The sequence below is a fragment of the Peromyscus maniculatus genome, chromosome 3, assembly GCF_049852395.1.
Source record: "Peromyscus maniculatus bairdii isolate BWxNUB_F1_BW_parent chromosome 3, HU_Pman_BW_mat_3.1, whole genome shotgun sequence".
NCBI classification, from domain to species: Eukaryota; Metazoa; Chordata; class Mammalia; order Rodentia; family Cricetidae; genus Peromyscus; species Peromyscus maniculatus.
In genome coordinates this window covers 24,857,793-24,876,580 of record NC_134854.1, presented here as the reverse complement: position 1 = coordinate 24,876,580, position 18,788 = coordinate 24,857,793, and the positions used below count along the sequence as shown (strand labels likewise).

General features: G+C 40.0%; 1 protein-coding gene across 6 annotated transcripts in view; it reads left to right on the top strand.

The window, feature by feature from the left end:
- The window catches only part of Cdk14 (cyclin dependent kinase 14), a 557,745-nt gene that overhangs the window by 453,681 nt on the left and 85,276 nt on the right, over positions 1-18,788 (top strand). For all 6 annotated transcript variants that reach the window (XM_076566272.1, XM_042272740.2, XM_076566274.1 and 3 more), the window contains one exon: positions 18,300-18,439. In XM_076566272.1, coding sequence (XP_076422387.1) covers positions 18,300-18,439 — 140 coding nt within the window. The remainder of the gene's footprint in view (positions 1-18,299; positions 18,440-18,788) is intronic.

Sequence of the window (18,788 nt, the reverse complement as noted above, 5' to 3'; positions counted from 1 at the left end):
AAGAAGAGTGATGGTCATCGAGTTAAGGCAGTGGGAGAGGGGGACGTTGGTCAGTGAAAAAGGGCCAGGTAGGGAATGGCCTCAAGGGTAGTCGTTTGGGATTTTAGCTTACTCACCAGGAGGTCTTGGAAGTTGTGTTCTGTCTCACTGTGTTTCTCTTAAGGAAATAAGTAAGTGAAGACTGGCCGCCCAAGGCTCTCCTGACCATTTTGTAGATTAGTGTTTTAAAAAGACTTGGATCTGGACCATTGAGATTGCTCATCATGGAAAGATGCCAGCTCCCAAGCTCCATCCTGAACCCACATGGTGGAAGGAGACCACTGACTCTTGAAAGTTGTTTGTTCACCCCACACCCCACCAAGTAAATAAGTAAAAATATAATAAACAGTTTTTAAAGACATCACACTAGCTTGACCAAGATTAAGAGCATAGGGATATAGGTTTAATATGCCATAACTTATGAGCCCAATTGAATATTGTAAAGCATTGCTAGGATAATATGTATAAAAACACAAAGCAATTTCTCTTTAGGTTTCCAAAAATGACCAAAATAAGAAAGTGAATGCACATTACCATAATAACTGTTATAATGTCTTTGGGCTATCACTAAAATATTATTTACAGGATGAACAAAGTTTTGTCATGATGGTAGAATTCTGAGGGATTTAGTTTATAACTTGTAAACATTATTTTTATTTTTGTCATTTGTAAGTACAGTATCTTTTTCTTTTAAACTAGTATAGAAGTTTTGTTCAGGTGGATGTAATGGTTTGGAAAATAAATATTAGAGTGGTTGATTGATACTGTGATTTTAGGAATACAGTTTTGGACATTTACACATGGTCTAAATGGCAATTTTAGGAGCTATGTACACACACAAACACACACACACACACACAGGCACACACAGGCACACACATAGAGGGAGAGACAGACAGACAGACAGACAGAATATATCTGGCTACATATCTTCGATAATTATCAAGGAGGTCAACAGCCTCCATGGTGGCTCTCAGTGACCCTATGGATCTCCTGATCTCCTCACCTGCTACAGTCTGTCTCGCATCATACCACATCACCAAGGGTTGGTCTTGGTGGCCCATAGTGTGCACTAGAAGTTGACTGAATACTTAGCTTAGGCCATAAAAGATTTTATCTCCCATGGACTCTGGTTCATCTCTCTCTGTGTGTGCTCACTGGCTCTGGAGAAGCTAGCTGCCGCATTTCATGGCCAGACCTGTAGAGAGGCCCTAATGGTGACAAAGGCCTTTGCCATGTAAATGAGCTTCCTTGGAAATAGGACAGCCTTCTGAGAGACAGAGTCTGAGCCACCCAGATAAGCTGCTCCCAGATTTCCATCCCTCAGAACCTATGTGACATAACATATGTCTGTTGTTGTGTGTGATGCAATGCCTTCAGCAAACAAGGTGACGTTGTGTGAAGGGTGGAGACACTTGTCTTCTGGGTGAGCATACAATACTAATGTGCCTTTTGCCTTACGGGTTTCTAATTCCACATCTTCCTTACTGTCTTGGGCCATGTGGTCTGTAAAGGGATAAAGATGAAGAGAGAGTTGTGCGAGGGTTAACTGCTGTCTGTTTTTCCTCCTTTTGTCATGCCCCAAGAGTCACCAAAATTGATATAAAGTTACCATGCCCACTTTAGAGGGCTGCAGCAAAGTGTGCCTCCTGCAGGAGTCAGCCTGTGGACGGTGATTTCCTTTCACTCTATTTGGTTTAAGCCTGTAAAAGGCATTAAGTGAAAAATCTGATATATTTGTTAGGGCATTTATTGTATTACTGAGTTATACTTTCTGTTCTCAGTGAACGGTTTATTGAGAACATAAACTTTGAAGAGGTTTTGCTGAGGATTAGAGATTTTTTTTTCCTTCTCTTTTGGTGAAATAATACCCCACAAAATGAGGCCTTTCAGGGGCTATTTTGAGCCCTGTTTACAGCAAAGGACATGCTGTTCCCTTCTGGTGAGGCAGGTTTCTGCCTACAGAAGCTCCTCTGCAGGTGAGGTTTGTGACTTGCAAGGCTTCAGAAGCAGCTGCCATTGCTGTGCACTCTTACCTCAAGCAGATGCACCACTAAATCACGAGGTTTCTGCAGAGCCTCTCGCGATGGAAATGTTCGCGCCCACCACGTGATCTGAGCTAAACATTTACAACTGATCTATCTGAAACAGAAGCCATTTCTAAAGTTCAATAAATGAAGATTTAGATTTGAATTCTCAGTTCCATCTTATTAAAAGTGCTTTAATCAGGCACTTTGAATTCATAGGAATTGGCTAATCTGGTGTAACTACCAAGAACAGCACATGGTTTTACATGCACTGGCAATTTATTTATTCCTTTAAGGGCTGGTGAGATAGGTGAAACAATAAGACATCTGTAACTGATGTAAGCAAGTTAAAGAGAAGAAAGTCGATCTTTACAGCAAGTCTGTAAAGTGCGAGAAAGCTATTAATCCCATATTGACTGTATCCAGATGATGGGAAGGTTGTGAGTCCCTTGATGTAGCAGTAGAAGGCCATGTAGTTATGAAGGTCTAGTGTTTATGTTTCAGTGTAGAGGTGGTAGATGACTAAAGAAACAGCATTGTCCAAAAATAGTAGTCTGATGCACATATGAACTCATAGAGACTGAGAGCCTCACCAGACCTGCACAGGTTCAAACCACATAAAATCCCAGAGAGATGGGGAAGTAGACACAGAGCCCCGCCCTTATTACAGTTGACTCCTGCTGAGAAAGGGGGAAAATCAACTTTTTCTAATAGAGTGTCACCAAGTATATGAATCATACTCGAGGGCAGGCCCCATGCACATAGGAGTAGTTGGCTAATACAAAATAAACTATATTTTGTGTGTGTGTTTGTTTTTGTTTGGTATTTTTTTTCTTTGCTTTTTTAAAAATTGTTTTCATTTGTTTGTTTGTTTTTTTCTTTTTGAGAGAGAGAGAACATGAAATTGAGAGGGCAGGAAGATACGGAGGATCTAAGAGAAACTGAGGGAGGGACACAATGCGATCAAATGATCAAAATATACTGCATGGAAAAATTTTAATAACAAAAGGACTGGAAATTTGGAAAACAATTCTCTTGCATATACTCCTGTGGTTTTGAGCATCTTCTAAGTTTAGAATTTCCATCTAAGTATTCTACAAGTTTTAACTTTCTGATTATAGAGTTACTTATCATATAAAATATATATCATTAAAGCATTTTTTTCTTTTATGTCCTCCAATCACAGGATTAAAAAAAATCTTTCAGTGCTTCTGCTGTTAACTACACTGTTAAAATACTTCACAAAAATTATAGAAGCACACTGAGCTGTGGTGGTGGCACACGCCTTTAATCCCAGCACTCTGGAGGCAAAGCCAGGTGGATCTCTGTGAGTTTAAGGCCAGCCTGGTCTACAGAGCAAGATCCAGGACAGGCACCAAAACTACACAGAGAAACCCTGTCTCAAACCCCAACCCCCCAAAAAGGAAAAGAAAATTATAGAAGCACATAGCTATTAGCCTTAAATCCAGGACCCTCATAGCTTGAGATAGAAGTATATTTTTGAGAGGTTTGTATTGTCTTATCAAAGAAAAACATTAATACATGGTAAGCTCTAGAAATTAATAGTATAACTTAAAATATATTATTTTGGCACTGTAGATGTAGAACTATACTTGAAGTGTATTTAAGTGTTTTGTATATTATTACCCTATATATACATATATGTAATATGTATTATACATAAAATATATACTCTCTATAGACATATACATATAGTGTTAAGTAAAACTTCACAACTCAAAGAAGGCATTTCCACTTGGATTAAAGATTGGGAGAGAAATCAAAATGGATTCCCTGCAAAATCAATGTAAGAAAATGGTTAACAAGTGACTATCCTAAGTGGGTAGACTAGTGTGTGATCAATGTCCGTGGTAGTTAAGTAAAAATAAGTTTAAATACAAAAGGGCCCTTACTGAAAACAATGTAACAAAAAGTTGTACACATCTGTGGGCTTGTGACATGTAACTGTGAGAATAGCTACATACTTGGTCTTGGGGAAAACCAGTATATTATGTCATAGGATAATCAGGTTTTTATTCTGTAGTGAACTTAAGCATTTGAAGGCCCTTCCTTTTCCAGGGAAAATTACCATTTAAAAATCAATACTCTAAAGTTTGGGATAAGGTTTAATATTTTCCTTTGTCCAGTCCACTGTTGAGCAATGTAGCATAGCTCCAGGAATGCCAGTGTGAGCGTTTTTAAAGTTCTGACCCCACTGAGGACCTTCAGCACGTTCTCTGCATTTTCTCCAGTAGAGTGGAAGGGCCACTGTGTGCCACATACGGTCTACATTTGGAGCCTGGGCCCAGCACTGTGGACTCACACACCCAGCTCTGGGCATTATTCATCTTGTCCGTGTGAAGACTAGATTCTTCCTGTTGTTAAACCGGACTCTGCCTGCTATTAAATGTATGACAGTCAAGGTGTTAACATTAGAGAAAGAATATCTATCTCTACAGCAACAGAAATATAATTGAAGGAAAAGAGAAATAAAGGGAAATATGTCTTTAAGAACTTAATATTAACTCAATAATCTCATTACTATCTGAGTGATGTACAGCTTGCTGAGTTCATATTTTAGCAGTAAATATTTTGCAAGGCATGCAGTAGACATAACGATTTAAGAATCAAAAGTCTGATGGCAACTCTATTTTATATGCATAAGCCCCTGTTTTAAGATGTGTATATACATGTTTTACTCATCTGTCACCTTCCCTCATCCACTTTCAATGCTCAGTGAATCCCTTTTTCCCAACATGTCCCCTTCCTATTTTCATGTCTTTTTAAAAATGTGGTTCTTGTTTTGTACACACTGAATTCGAGATTGGTCACGTGAGTAGGGTAGGGGTGTATCCATAGAGCAGTGACCACACCTCTGAAAACCAGTGCTTCCCGTCCCCCAGCAACTGTTAACTTCCAGTGGCTACTCTTGCTCAGGGAAGGTCTCAATGAAGAAAGAATGTTGGCTGGCCCCACCGTGGGGGTCTCCTGCAGGTAACAGCTCTAGGGAGTCCAGGGTGTGATGGTCATGTCATGTCACTGCATTCCTCCCTGAATGGATCTGATCAGAATAACCCTTTGATCATCTGAATCAATACAGTGATGTTGGTGAAAACGGTTGAGAGACTACAGATCTTCCTGCAATAACATTGCCATCATAGACACCTATAGTAAAGAGGATTAGTTTTTATAGGGACACGCATTTGCAAGGAGATTGTCATTAGAATAAATGAGTGAGACTCAAACAATTTTCTGTGCACTAAAACCTGACTTACTTCTGGAAACTGTAACAATGTTGCCTATTTACCTGGAGGGGAGGAATCTTACTGTACCTTGCTATAAGTATAGCATCAGCAAAGGATGTGCGCTCTCTGTGCTGGACAGCCCTGTGTCTTTGCTATTAATTTGATTAGGATTGCCCCCTGTTCTACTGCAGAGCCTCCCACCTTGGATTTACTGGACAGCCTGTATTTCCTTTGTATTAGTCTAGTTTCTTCTAGGGTTTGTCTCAGCATCACAGATTCCATTGAGTCATAGTTGATCCATCACCAAACCCTCTTTAGAAAATAAATTAACGTCAACTCAATTTCCTAAAACTAAGGGCCTTTTTGAAAACCCAAAGGAGACTTGTGAGGATGGTTCCCTTCAACAGAAGCTCTGATGGGAAGTGGTACATGAATGCTTTGCCTCTGATGTACAGACAAGATGGAGAGCTGCATCCCACAGTTCTGCTTGGTGCCGAGAAGCGCAGAGAGATTGGTCATTGTGGTTAGATCATGAGAGCAGTTTCAAGAGGTCGGGTATTTAACTCACTGGCTACTACCCATGTTGGCATCTTCCACAGAGCCAGCGTGCACACCGTCAGTTGAAAGGATCCATGCCCTATGACACTGCTTTGTGGATAGTATGCAGTATGTTCCTAGATGGCATAGACCTCTTGACATTACTCCAGGTAGTTATGCAATGTATGAAACAAAACATGGTAATTGTGCTTCAGACATAGGCTCATAGTTTATGAACTTCTATTCCAAAACTGTATGGAATGCAAGTGAAAAATATTCTAGAACTTTCTGTTCTGAACTATGTCATCTCAAGCCTTTGCATGAAAATTAGTTCTTTATTGAATTCTGAAGTTAATAAATTATGTCTAATATAACTCTACTCACTATATCCAGCTTTCATGAGCAGAAGCATCCAGATATTCCAATGAAGATTAGTATATTATATGTATTAATTATACTAATAATTACTAATTGATATTATATATTACAACATATATTTTCAAGTCAACTCTAGAGGACAAAATGGAACTTTCCTTCATCATTCTATAAGCAGATCTTTCATAAGCTTTGGAGGGAAGACGCTTTTGGAACCAGAGTGTAAGGCATAAACAAAAACACCCATTTCTGCTTTATAAGATGACATTAAAAAAAAACAGGGACTGGGCTATAGGGGCTGGAGAGATAGCTCAGCAGTTAAGAGCACTGGCTGCTCTTCTAGAGGACCTGGGTTCAATTCCCAACACCCACATGGCAGCTCACAACTGTCTGTAACTCCAAGATCTAACACCCTCACACAGACACACATGCAAGCAAAACATCAATGCACATAAAATAAAAATAAATAAATTTTTTAAAAAGATAAAAATGATTCTTTGAAAAAACAAAAAGCAAGCAAACAAACCAAAAAACAGAGACTGATTTCAATCCCAGTTGGAAAGAAAAAATAAGATGTGGAATAACATTCCTGTGAGAATACGTATTTTGAAGAGGTACTTAAAGAGCTAGGACTTGACCATAGAGTTTTTGCTGTTGTTCAAAAATTAATGTTTATTTTTTAAGTTCTTGTTTCTAAGATTAAGATGAAACCTTTGTAGGTATAACCTACATTGATATGCTCAGTCCTGACACAACATTCAGTCATTTCTCTTCAACATGGGTAGTCTTCTTTAGGGTGATGGTGGATTCTGGATTTGTCATGCTCCCTATTTTCAAGAAGGTGCAGCCCTGGCTAGCTTTGCAGCAGATGGGTGCAAGGACCAATGGAGAGAAACAAAGGCACTGTTTGATCTGTTCCTGGGAGGCAGGGGGCGTTCTGTGGGTCACTCCGGCAGGCCAGTGCTAACCCACTGTCTCTACTTCATAATCAAGTTCTTCTCAGTTCACGGTTATGTGAGTTACAACTGGAGCATTGGTAAATGTCTGTCCCACTCCTCAGTCTTGTTTCTGAGGCACAGAATTACCCCATGCAACAAAGAGAGAAAATGCTGCCTGTTCTTGATGGTCCAAGTCTAAGGCTGTTTTCACTTCCTGGGTTATTATCTTCTATGATTAGAAAATTCAAGTAGAGAGAGAGAGACAGAGACAGAGAGAGACAGAGAGACAAAGAGAGAGAGAGGGAGAGAGAGAGAGAATGAGAGTGACAGGGCAAGTTAAGAGGAGTGCAGAACATTGAGTATGACTTATATAAGGCAGCATAGCATTATTTTCAATCAACTTAAGACAATTTGTTTGAAAATTACTCACCATATAAGATTTTGTTCACACACACATAAGCTTCAGATCTGATAGTAATTATTTTTCATCATTTTAACTTATGGTTTTTCAATTCCTAAGATTTTTTCCCCAAAGAATTCCTACAAACAGCAGTGTCTTTTCTCTTTTAGAAATATGAATATGTATTGGCCAGTGAGGTGACAAGATAGGTAAAGGTTCTTGCTGCCAAGCTTGAGGACCTGAGTTTGATCCCTGGGACCACAGGGTGGAAGGAGAGACCTAATTCCAGCAGGTTCTCTTTTGACTACCAAACATGTCCTAAGGGTATCTTGGTACCAAGTACCCAACCTCCTGTTCCTCCATCCATCCACCCATCCATCCATCCATCCATCCATCCATCCATCCATCCATCAATGTTAAAAATGAACATTGCTCACATACTTCCTAGGTTTCTCTGACCCTTCATAAGCATAGAGTCTCACTGAGTACAGCCTCATCAGCCTGATAGATAGAATGGTCTCCATCAGCCAGAGGTAGATGGAGAGGTCAAGCACCACTAAGGAGATAAAATGCCTCATGGTAAAAGAAGAGCAGCTCAAGTCCACTTCACATGGCCAGCTAGAGAGCCTACATAAAGGAGACCTAAAAGACCTGATTGGAAAGAGGAAGTGGAGACACAAGGAAACACCTGCTTAGTGATTATTCCAGGGAGAAGGATGTAAAACTTACAACTATAGATGACTTTATAGTGAATAATGAAACTGTGACTGGGGAGTGTGTTTGTATTTATGTATATGTGTCTACATGACTGGGAGTTCTCTTTACTAACACTAGAAATGACCTGCAATTGTACCTAAGGTACATCCTTTCAAATTCACAGGGGCATCAAGAAATGCAATCTCTGGCAGGACAAAGAATGAAGGGAAAAAGGAGACCAGAGTAACGAAGTTTCCTGGAGTCATTGTCTAAAGTAGAAAGCGCTGCTGTGGGCCCCAGAAAGATAGATTGAGAGTCCCCACATAGAGTGCTCAAAACACAGGAATGGGTTTCAGAAATCTAATTCAACTTCAGCAATAGACTGCATTTTTTAATTTTAAAAACAACAACAACAAAAGCCTGCTTCTAGAAATGAGAGACTGCAAGAAAAACTTTTCATAGTTTTCTCTCTAGATACAGATGAGAAAATCTCCCCTGAGAATTCCTCCAGATTTGGCCTAAATTTACACAACTTAAGGGGTTTCGAAAGCCAGCAACACAAATCTGGAAAGTCCCTGGGTCCTGGGGGAGCCCTGGGGCTCTTGAGAAGAGTCAAAAGAAAATCCCCATGGAGAAACACTTTCTCAATCCCTGCTCCCCAGGGACCCCACTGATCACTAGCACACAAGGCTGAGCTCAAGGACCAGAATTACAAGCAATTAGAGAAAGATCATTTGGGCTGAGAATCAGTAGCAAAAGAAACTGGATTAAACTCTCTCCTGACTCACAACTTCAGTTATTGAGAATTGTCAGATATGTTCATATCTGACAAATATATCTATGCAAAAAATATAATGAAAGAAAAGGTCAAATCTGAAAGTTGACTAGGAAGCCATGAACTTGAACACGGAAAACAGTATATTAGATGCATATATATATATATACACATATACATAAATACACACACACTTCCCAGTCACAGTTTCATTATTCACTAAAAAGTCTATATATATATATATTAGATGCATAGTATATTAGAGCCTATTGGAATGAAAAGTGGCTCTGAGGTGATTACCTAACCTGGAATTCAGGAATCAACAGATGAAAAATAGGAATGAGTGAATACAGGCGTTGAAAATTTAGTGAGGTGGCATTGTATAACAGTTACAAAGGAGGAAAGAGATTTCTGTAAGGGTTAAAACTGTGGCAGGTTTTCTACAGTTGATGGACATGAACTTAAGAAAACAATGAAAGCTAAGAGCATACATCAAGCTCATGTAATAAATAAATACATAGGTAAAGCAACCACGAGACTGTTTTAAGGTAGCAAGGTATGTCTGAAATATGAGGAGGAAGGTGATTTAATAAATTAGTAAGCATAGGTTAAGCAATAACATAATCAGCATCAGCAATAATAGCATCTAATGTGCATCTTTTTAAGAAAGTAGAAAATGAAAGCAAATATCAGACAATTGTTTTAAAGATAAGACTCGTGCCATTAGAATTAGTGTATTCTAGTTTCTTTTGAATTATTTGGCAGGCAAGTAAAGATTACTCTAAACCTTAATTTACAGTCAAATTTCCTCAATTTACAGTCAAATTTAAATGTGTCAAAGCTAAGGAATGGTGAAGTTTCTTCTGATACTTCTTTGATGGTAAAAGCCAGACTTTCCCAGCAGAGGCCATTTGGTTGCTGTAGTTTGGGTGGTTCTGAGGCATTTGGTTACAGGATTGGGGAGTACCTGAAGACCAATGGAGACTGTTGCCAGGCATAGAGCAGGACTCCAATGCCAAAAAGTGCCCTGTGGGAATCCCTTACTATCTCATCCAGAAGCACTATGGCGGGGCGGGGGTGTGGGGTGGGGGGGGTGACACACGGAACCTGACCAGGACACCTGAGAATGGAATTAAAGTCGGGAACAGTCTTTACAAGAGTTCTGTCTAGATGGGTAAACCTGGCAGAGTGTGCTCTCTGTTGCTGCTTACTGGATTAAAGAATCACCGCTATGACCGATTAGAATTACACCCAACTTCTCACAGAGACTCTAAAAGTCAGAAGGAACTGGACTGATGTCTTGCAGGCTCTAAGAGACAGTGGATGCCAGACCAGACTACTATAACCAGCAAAACTTTCAATCACCAGAGAAAGAGAAAATGAGATATTTTATGACAAAGTCAAATTTAAACAATATCTATCCACAAATCCAGCCCTACAGAAGGTACTAGAAGAAAAACTCCAACCCAAGTATATAGTGGGTAGCCATTCCAGCTTGGATCGGAGGTTCCAACCCCTATTGAGACTCTGGCAACGGTCACGCCTACAAGGCGGGGCCAGGGGAGGCACCTGGAGACCCGAGAGCTGGATGGGCCAGCGCTCTCTCTGTGCTGGGTCGCTGAACGTTGGAGGTGGACTGAGCAGAGCTCCAGAGAACACCGCTGGACTGCGATACAACTTTCCCTGACCTTGCGACCTACCTTTCACTTAATTTGTGAGTTACGCCATTAAATAAATATCCTTTTAACTATGTGGAGTGGCCAAAATAATTTCGCCAATTCAATTATAAGCCAAGCTGGCTTTGGAGATGGAATTGGCTCATTCCTTCTCTAAACCCAAGCATATTGCTAAACTAACTATGCCCAGGAAAACACAAGCAATAAATAATCTCACACCAGCAAAACCCACAGAAGAAGAGAAACACACACACTACCACTACCACCACCAACAACAACATCAACAAAATAACAGGAATTAACAATCATTGGTCATTAATATCTCTCAATGTTAATGGACTCAACTCCCCAATTTAAAAGAGATGGACATTTCATATTCATCAAAGGAAAAATCATCTAGATGATGTTTCAATTCTCTTGAGTAATTTTGGTTGGAAGTCTATTTTGTTAGATATTAGGATTGCTCTACCAGCTTGCTTCTTGGGTCCATTTGCTTGAAAAAAATCTTTTTCCAACACTTTGCTCTGGGGTCATGTTTGTCTTTGACATTGAGGCGTGTTTCTTGTATGTAGCAGAATGTTGGATCCTGGTTTTTTTTTTTTGTTTGTTTGTTTTGTTTTTGTGCCTTCTGTTAGCTTGTGTTTTTTTTTTTTAACTGGGGAGCTGTAGTGATAAAAACCATATGGTATTGGTATAAAAATAGACATGTTGATCAATGAAATTGAAACCTAGAAGTAAATCTACACACCTATGGACACTTGATTTTTTATAAAGAAGCCAGAAATATACAGTGGAGAAAAAGAAAGCATTTTCAACACATGGTTGTAATCTAAGTGAATGTTGGTATGTAGAAGAATACAAATAGAATGATATCTATCATCCTGCACAAAACTCAAGTCCAAGTGGATCAAAGACCTCAACATAAAACCTGATAGAAGAGAAAGTGGGGAATAGCCTTGAATGCATTGGCACAGGAGACATTCCTGAGCAGAACACCAATGGGGCAGGCACTAAGATCAACAATTAATAAATGGGCCCTCATGAAACTGAGAAACTTCTGTAAGGCAATGGATGCCATCAGTAAGACAAAACAACAGCCTCCGGAATGGGGAAAGATCTTAACCAACTGCACATCTGACAGGGGGCTGATATCCAAAATATATAAAGAACTCAAGAAACTAGGCATCAAAAAAAAAAATCAAACAATCTAAAAATGGGAGAAATGACTGGAATTGTGTGGGGGATGGGGGGGAGGTGTGAGATGGGGTGGAAACCTAGTGCAATGGAAATTTTGTGGAATCCAAGAGAGTAACCCTAGCAAAGTAATGGGGGACATGGGGACTGAACCAGCCATCTTATGTAACCAGGTAAGGCCTCAAGTGGAGGAATTGGGACACCAACCCAGCCACAAAAACTTCAACCTACAGTTTGTCCTGCCTACAGAGTGTTCTGGAACCAGAACTTAGCAGAATCATCATCAAAGAGGTCAGAGAAACTACATCCAGCAACGGATGGGAGCAGATGCAGAGTCCTGCAGCTAAACACACATTAGGTAGAGCTTCGGAAGTCCTTTAGTGGGGAGACAAAGGATCAGTAGATCCAGAGGGGTCAGAGACACCAGGAGAACATGGCCAACAGATTCAAGTGACCTGGACTAAGGGGGCTTGCAGAGGTCAGGGACCCTGTAGGAGTCTGAGCTAGGTCCTCTGCATATGTTATGGCTGAGTAGTTTGATGCTCTTGTGGGATTCCTGACAGTGGGAGCAGGGCTACCTCTGACTCTTTTGCCTACTTAACGGAACCCTTTGCCTCCTGCTAGGTTGCCTCATCCAGCCTTGATGTGATGGTTTGTGCCTGGTCTTGTGGCAGCTTACTTTGTCTTGTTTGGTTGATGTCCCTGGGAGGTCTGCTCTTTTCAGAGGGGAGGCAGCAGGATCTAAGGGGGAGGGGAGGTAGGAGGAGAGAGGGGAAAGTGTGGTCAGGATGTAGTATGTGAGAGAAGAATAAAAAAAAAATTAAATTTAAAAAATCCTAGAATCAAACCCAAATTGCATCATTTAATTAAACTAAACATTTTTTTTTTTAAAGAATCATGGCTGCCTTTGGACATTCAGTCTCTTCCTGTTAATTCAACTTCACAGGCTCCAAGGATTTGTTATATTAAGGTTTCTTTACAATACTCCTGCATACTCTATTCAGACTTCTCTTCTAAATGTCCCCCTTGAGAGTTCTTTCACATGACAAGTCACAGCTTGTAAAGTCATACACAGGACAATCCGGTCACTGTGACCTTAAATAAACTTACAGAAAACTGAAAAAGCATGGTGCTGCCATGTAGTGATATATTGTGTACCCTAATAAACTTGCCTGGGGATGGGAGGACAGAGTCAGCCACTATATTTGACATGGAGGCTAGACAGTGGTGGCACACACCCTTAATCCTATCACTTGGGGGACAGAGATCTGTCTGGGTCTCTGTGAGTTTAAGGCCACACTGGGAACAGAGCCAGGAGTGGTAGCACACACCTTTAATCCCAGTACTGGGAAGCACACACGCCTTTAATCCCAGGAAGTCAGATGGTTGGGCAGAAAAGGGTATATAAGGCATGAGGAAACAGAATCTCACTGTCTTGAGGCTGAGGATTTCATAGAGGTAAGAACATGGCTGGCTTGTTCTGTTTCTCTGATCTTTCAGCTTTCACCCCAATATCTGGCTCCGTTTTTTTTTTAATTTTTTATTAATAAGACTGTTTAGCAATTCATGTTACACTACCATGATGTGAGAATGTGAGAAACAAGTGCTAAGGCTGCTTTCCTGAGAGGGAAGGTGCCCAGTTCAGGACTGGCCTTTGATCAGACGGGTGATGGCAGGCCGTGACGTAGAAAACTGTTGGTTGTCTTACTGTCGGGGTCGCAGACCTTGGGAGGGTTTTACTGTTTGCTACTGCAGTGTTAACTGAAGGTGGAGTGAAGTTCTGGATACTAAGGAGAATTGGAACTTAACATTTGCAGTGGAAGTACTGTCCTAAAGGACAACTGCACACTTATACAGTCGGCACAGAAAAAAGTACGGGAGCCAGCAAAACGGCCTTCTTCTGCCTTTGAAATGAAAGGAGACAGGGTCAGCTTCACCACACGCTATGCATAAGCCCAGCGGAGCGTCTGTGGGCTGTTGATAGGCAGTGTTACAGGCCTCAAGCTCGAAGGAATCCCAGCTCAGCGAGTACGTTCCCTTCCTGTCCAGCATCGAAGGTGTGCTTGCCATTTGTATCAGCTGGCTCTCATCTCTGAAGCTGTTCCCCGTCAGAATCTCGCCACTATAGGAACCACTTAGAGAGATTAGGTGAATGAAGGCTGAGCAGCATCCTTGGGTTTTCATCGTCACTCAGAACTGGAGTTGTGGAATATGAACAGTGGTCTAGCTGCCAGTCTCCCCTCAGTCATTTCAGACACAGGCAGTAGGGTCTGTACTGGCTCTCTCCGTTTGTTCTTCGTTCACGTCTCCCATGTTTAAAGCACAACAGAATTGTTTAGCCATTGATTTTGTTGGCTAAGGTCCAAGTCTTAATGTTTCTTAATGTCTTTCTATAAATTTTATTTTGTGCTGTTGTAAAAACCACTATTTTGAAAAATCACAAATCTCTAGTTAAAAGTTCATGTTAAGTCCACATTATGTAGAAGCATGCATCTTTACTATTTCAGGCAAAAAAATATAAATTCATGTAATGTTTGCCCTTTGGGGCTGAAGAAAGAGTTGGAGTGAGTTACTAAGTATTTTTAGCAAAATATATTTGATTTTTCCAGGATATATGACTTTGAGTTTTAAGTGGTTTCTAAAGGTAGGCATATTCAGTGGTTGTATGTATTCGTTTTGAAACAGGATTTCACCTGGCTTGCCTGGAACTCACATAGAGACCAGGCTTACCTTCAACCCACAGAGATCTACCTACCTCTGCCTCTCAACTACTGGGATTAAAAATGTGTACCACCACACCCATCTTGTTTTTAAAGTGTAGCTCAGACTGGCCTTGTACTCCTGCCTCTGCCTCTTTGGTATAGCCTACCGTCCATGGGATGTGCCACCACAACCAGCAATAATTCTTAACCATAAAAAATTTATTAAGTTCTATGAAATATTTTTCATACCTATTGAAAGTTGTTTGCCAAATTTCCTTGTTGCAAATGTGCTCTCTTTTCTTCTCTTTACAACCTCATTTGTTTTAAAAAAAAAAAAAAAGAGATTCTGCTAATGAATTAAGAATACATTTAATACTTTATATGCCAGAAGATCTAGATAACTTAATATATTTTATAAATTACATAATCAATAAAATTGTAATGTATACTGATGTCACTTGAGTCATAGATGTGTGGTTATAATCAGGTTCTTTGGTATTTTTCATCTTATGAAAATTTACTGCAATATCTTAAATATCTGAGGAAATAATGGCACTTTTTTTAAAAGAGAAAAAGAGAGATAAGAGTAACCACTAGTACACAGAAGAGCATTTAAATATTTTATATAATAAAACAGAGGGTAGAAGACGCTGAATTTTCAAATTCAATTTGAAAGAAGGTAGGAAAAGAAAAAGGCATAGGAAGATAAGATTCAATGCAAAATCACCCTGACAGCAGCAATTTTAAATGTACCAATACTTTAAAAAATATGAATGGACTAAACTCTTTTTAAAACAAAAAAATATGAATAGACTAAACTCTTCTTAAGACACAGGTATTGCTTGAGTGCATGAAATTTAAGCCTAGCTGTGTGTGTGTGTGTGTGTGTGTGTATATATGGCAGATTGAAAAAGGTATCAGAGATTACTAATCTGAAGGCACATGCAGTCATTAAATTAATGAGAGGAAAATGTGACTGTAGCTTAGAATGTCCTAATTAAATGTAGAAAAAAATCATATGAGGCTGAAAGTCTTACTTTATGTGTGAGGTGTAACATTGCTAGAATGTTATACATTTAATAACCAGCCTTGTACAGCATAAAATAAAAAATTAAGGGTTTATAGGAAGATAAGAAAAATATGCCATTGTAATAGAAGTTCAATAACCACAGTGATAGCACTCTGATAAGGTAAACAGATGGCTTCAGGTAAAACTTATTCCCCGAAGTATGATATGTCACACAACCCAGAAGAGCCCATGACCAAACCTGTGGTACTAAAAATGCATGGGGAAAACTGGGACACAGCTGGCTCTTGAAATATAATAGAGAAAGTAGTAAAATATCCATGCCAGAATTTTACTTATGCATTTAATTTCGCACATAAGTTTGATATCACAACCAAAATTTATTTCATAGACATCATTAAAAATACAGTTAACTTAGATGGGAAGAATGAGATTGTCTTAAATGTGTGTATTCCTTACATTTAGGTACAATTCATCATATCTAAATGTAATCAACAATCTTCTGCAAAAACAAAGGCACAATTGTCAGCACATAATTCTCCACAGCAGTAAGCTGTACTCAAGTACTACACAGAGCTCTCGGAAGTGGGGGACTGCCAACTCACATGGCTCATCTATTTTATTCCTTAGATGAGATAATTAAGATCAGAAATCATGGGTGAAGCCAGACATGGTAGTTCATGTCTCATGTAATGTAATCTCAGCACTTTGGGAAGCTGAAGCAGGAAGATGATCATGAGTTCAAGACGAGCATTGGCTACATAAGTAAATGACAAACCAGCCTGGACTGCAAAATGAGATTCTATCTCAGAAAACCAGAAAGAGAAAGAAATGGTGTGCATTGCTCTGTATTTTACACATTTACAGTCATGAATTTAATGTTGGCTACTGGCATACCAAATATTGTTATCACCAGTTTCTTTATGTATACAAAATATGATAACATAGGGTTTGGGGTGATTGAAGACATTCTTTCTTCTTTTAATAAATGTTATTTATTTGATTTGTACCAAATTGTGTCAGGCCCCAAACTCAGATCTGATTCCAATGTGGCTTGATTGTTCTATTTTATCAAAGTGATATAAAATTGATGCGAATGGAATGTTTGCTATGGTAACATGTAAACAGTACTTTCAATAAAATTGTGTCTTTATTGCGAAGTCTGTCTATTTCAGACTTGACTTATAGAAATATTAATGGCACCTTTGTAAGCATGAGAAGGTTTTGAGACAGGTTGGTGACTTGGACTGTCTGTAAGGGGGAGAGAAGAAGGGCTTTAAGAATGCCTCCTTTTCTTATGGACAAATGTCTCTCAGCCAAAGACACTTAAAACCAATCCAAGGATCTATCTGTAAGTGAAAGAAACAAAGAGACAAACGAACAGCCATTGCAGCAGCAGATCCATTCCTGAAGCCTTCAGATGGGAAGGTTTAGCGAGGTCTCCTAGAGCTGTCGTGTTCTGCTGTTTCCTCTCCGAAGTCTATCACCCCCTGTGCCCTTCCACGGCCCCCTCCTAGCAGCTTCGCCTTCTGACTACAGAGATACTTGAGAGCCATGCTAGTGCTTAGGGAAGGGCATCTGTCTGCTAACGGCATGCTCGGCACCTTCAAGACTTTGAAAAATATTCCGAAAGCAGCCTGGCCCTGAGCCTCGCCTGGCTGCCTCTGAAAGTCGGTGCAGTTAGCCCTGCTTGCAGAAACACAGGGATCCGTGGCTAAAAGCCTTTGGAGAGCATGGATTGCCTCACTGAGCATTCCATCACCATTTCCTACCTACTCTCCACACTGTCAAATGGGGCTGGCTTCCTTGTTGGACTGTGAATACGAGAATGGGAACAGTGCCTGGGAAAGTGCCTGACATATGTTCTCCTCTCTGTAAAGGGGGTATCATCAGTGTTATGTTAATTATCCATGTCTGATTGCCCTGACCAGCAGAATAGTTTCCATGAAAAGCAAAGCTGGGCTGACTGAGCATGGCTGCCACCCGTTGGAAGGCTTATACCACATCAAAGGCTGTGCTTCTATCCTTTTCTCCAATAATCTTGAGACACATATCCTCTATCTACTGTTGTTTTAAAGGTCATCTTGAATTGATTCTGCCCCATATCATTTAAGCATATCTGTTTGTTAACCTGGAGGCTCGTATCAGAGAATGGCTGGCATTTGGCAGGACACTCGCTTCAGTAATTCTATAGTTCAGGCAAGAAAATATGAATTCTTAGAGGAAAAGTAATTTTAGTAACTAGAGAATTTAATAGCAGCTCTATTTTAATTCTCCTAGTTATTTGGTATTAATTTCCTATAAATGCATCCATATGTGCATGCTGTACAAAGATTCTCTGAGTAAGTGCTGGCAGCGACTTGATAAACTGCCTTCTCTAATTTTCTACTCCTGGACTTACTTTCATCCATTCTGAAATAATCAGTACTTTGCTTACAGTCAAAATATTTTCAGTCAACAATACTTAGGCTATCTAGAGAAAAGGTCGGTTTAATGTAACATACTGGAAGGACCCATATGCAGTTGGTTTCTTTATTTCAGGAGGTAATTGAAGTTGTTTTCCTGGCCAGGAGTCACCTCAAGTACATAAAACATGGCATAAGCCTGAGGTCCTGTTTAGTAGGTTTCTTCTTTGGTCTGACTTCTCTGTTTCTGCCTGTGTTTTTAGGCTCAGCTATGTAAACCATGCCGAAGATCTGGCTTCCAAGCTTCTACAGTGTTCCCCAAAGAACAGGCTATCTGCACAGGCCGCCTTGAGCCACGAGTATTTCAGCGATCTCCCCCCGCGGCTATGGGAGCTGACTGATAGTGAGTAGGACACATCTGTAGCATCTAATCAAAGCACTTTGTCATCAATATGTAGCATGCATATAGACAGATGGGCGCCTTCATGTGTGCATAAACATAAGGTTATGTATATGTGTGTGCGTTATGAGTGTGTGTGACAGAGAGAGAAAGAGAGAGAGGGAGGGAGGGAGAGGGAGGGAGGGAGGGAGGGAGATCCTGTGTATATATATTTATTGGAGTCCTGCCATTCAATTGCTAGCTTACCAGACACAGAAAGAAAATGGATTCATTTTTTGCTATCTCTACTCTGCAGTCTGCAGCTGCACATCTTTGTATTTGATTATGTGTGTGTCCAAAAAATGATCTGAGC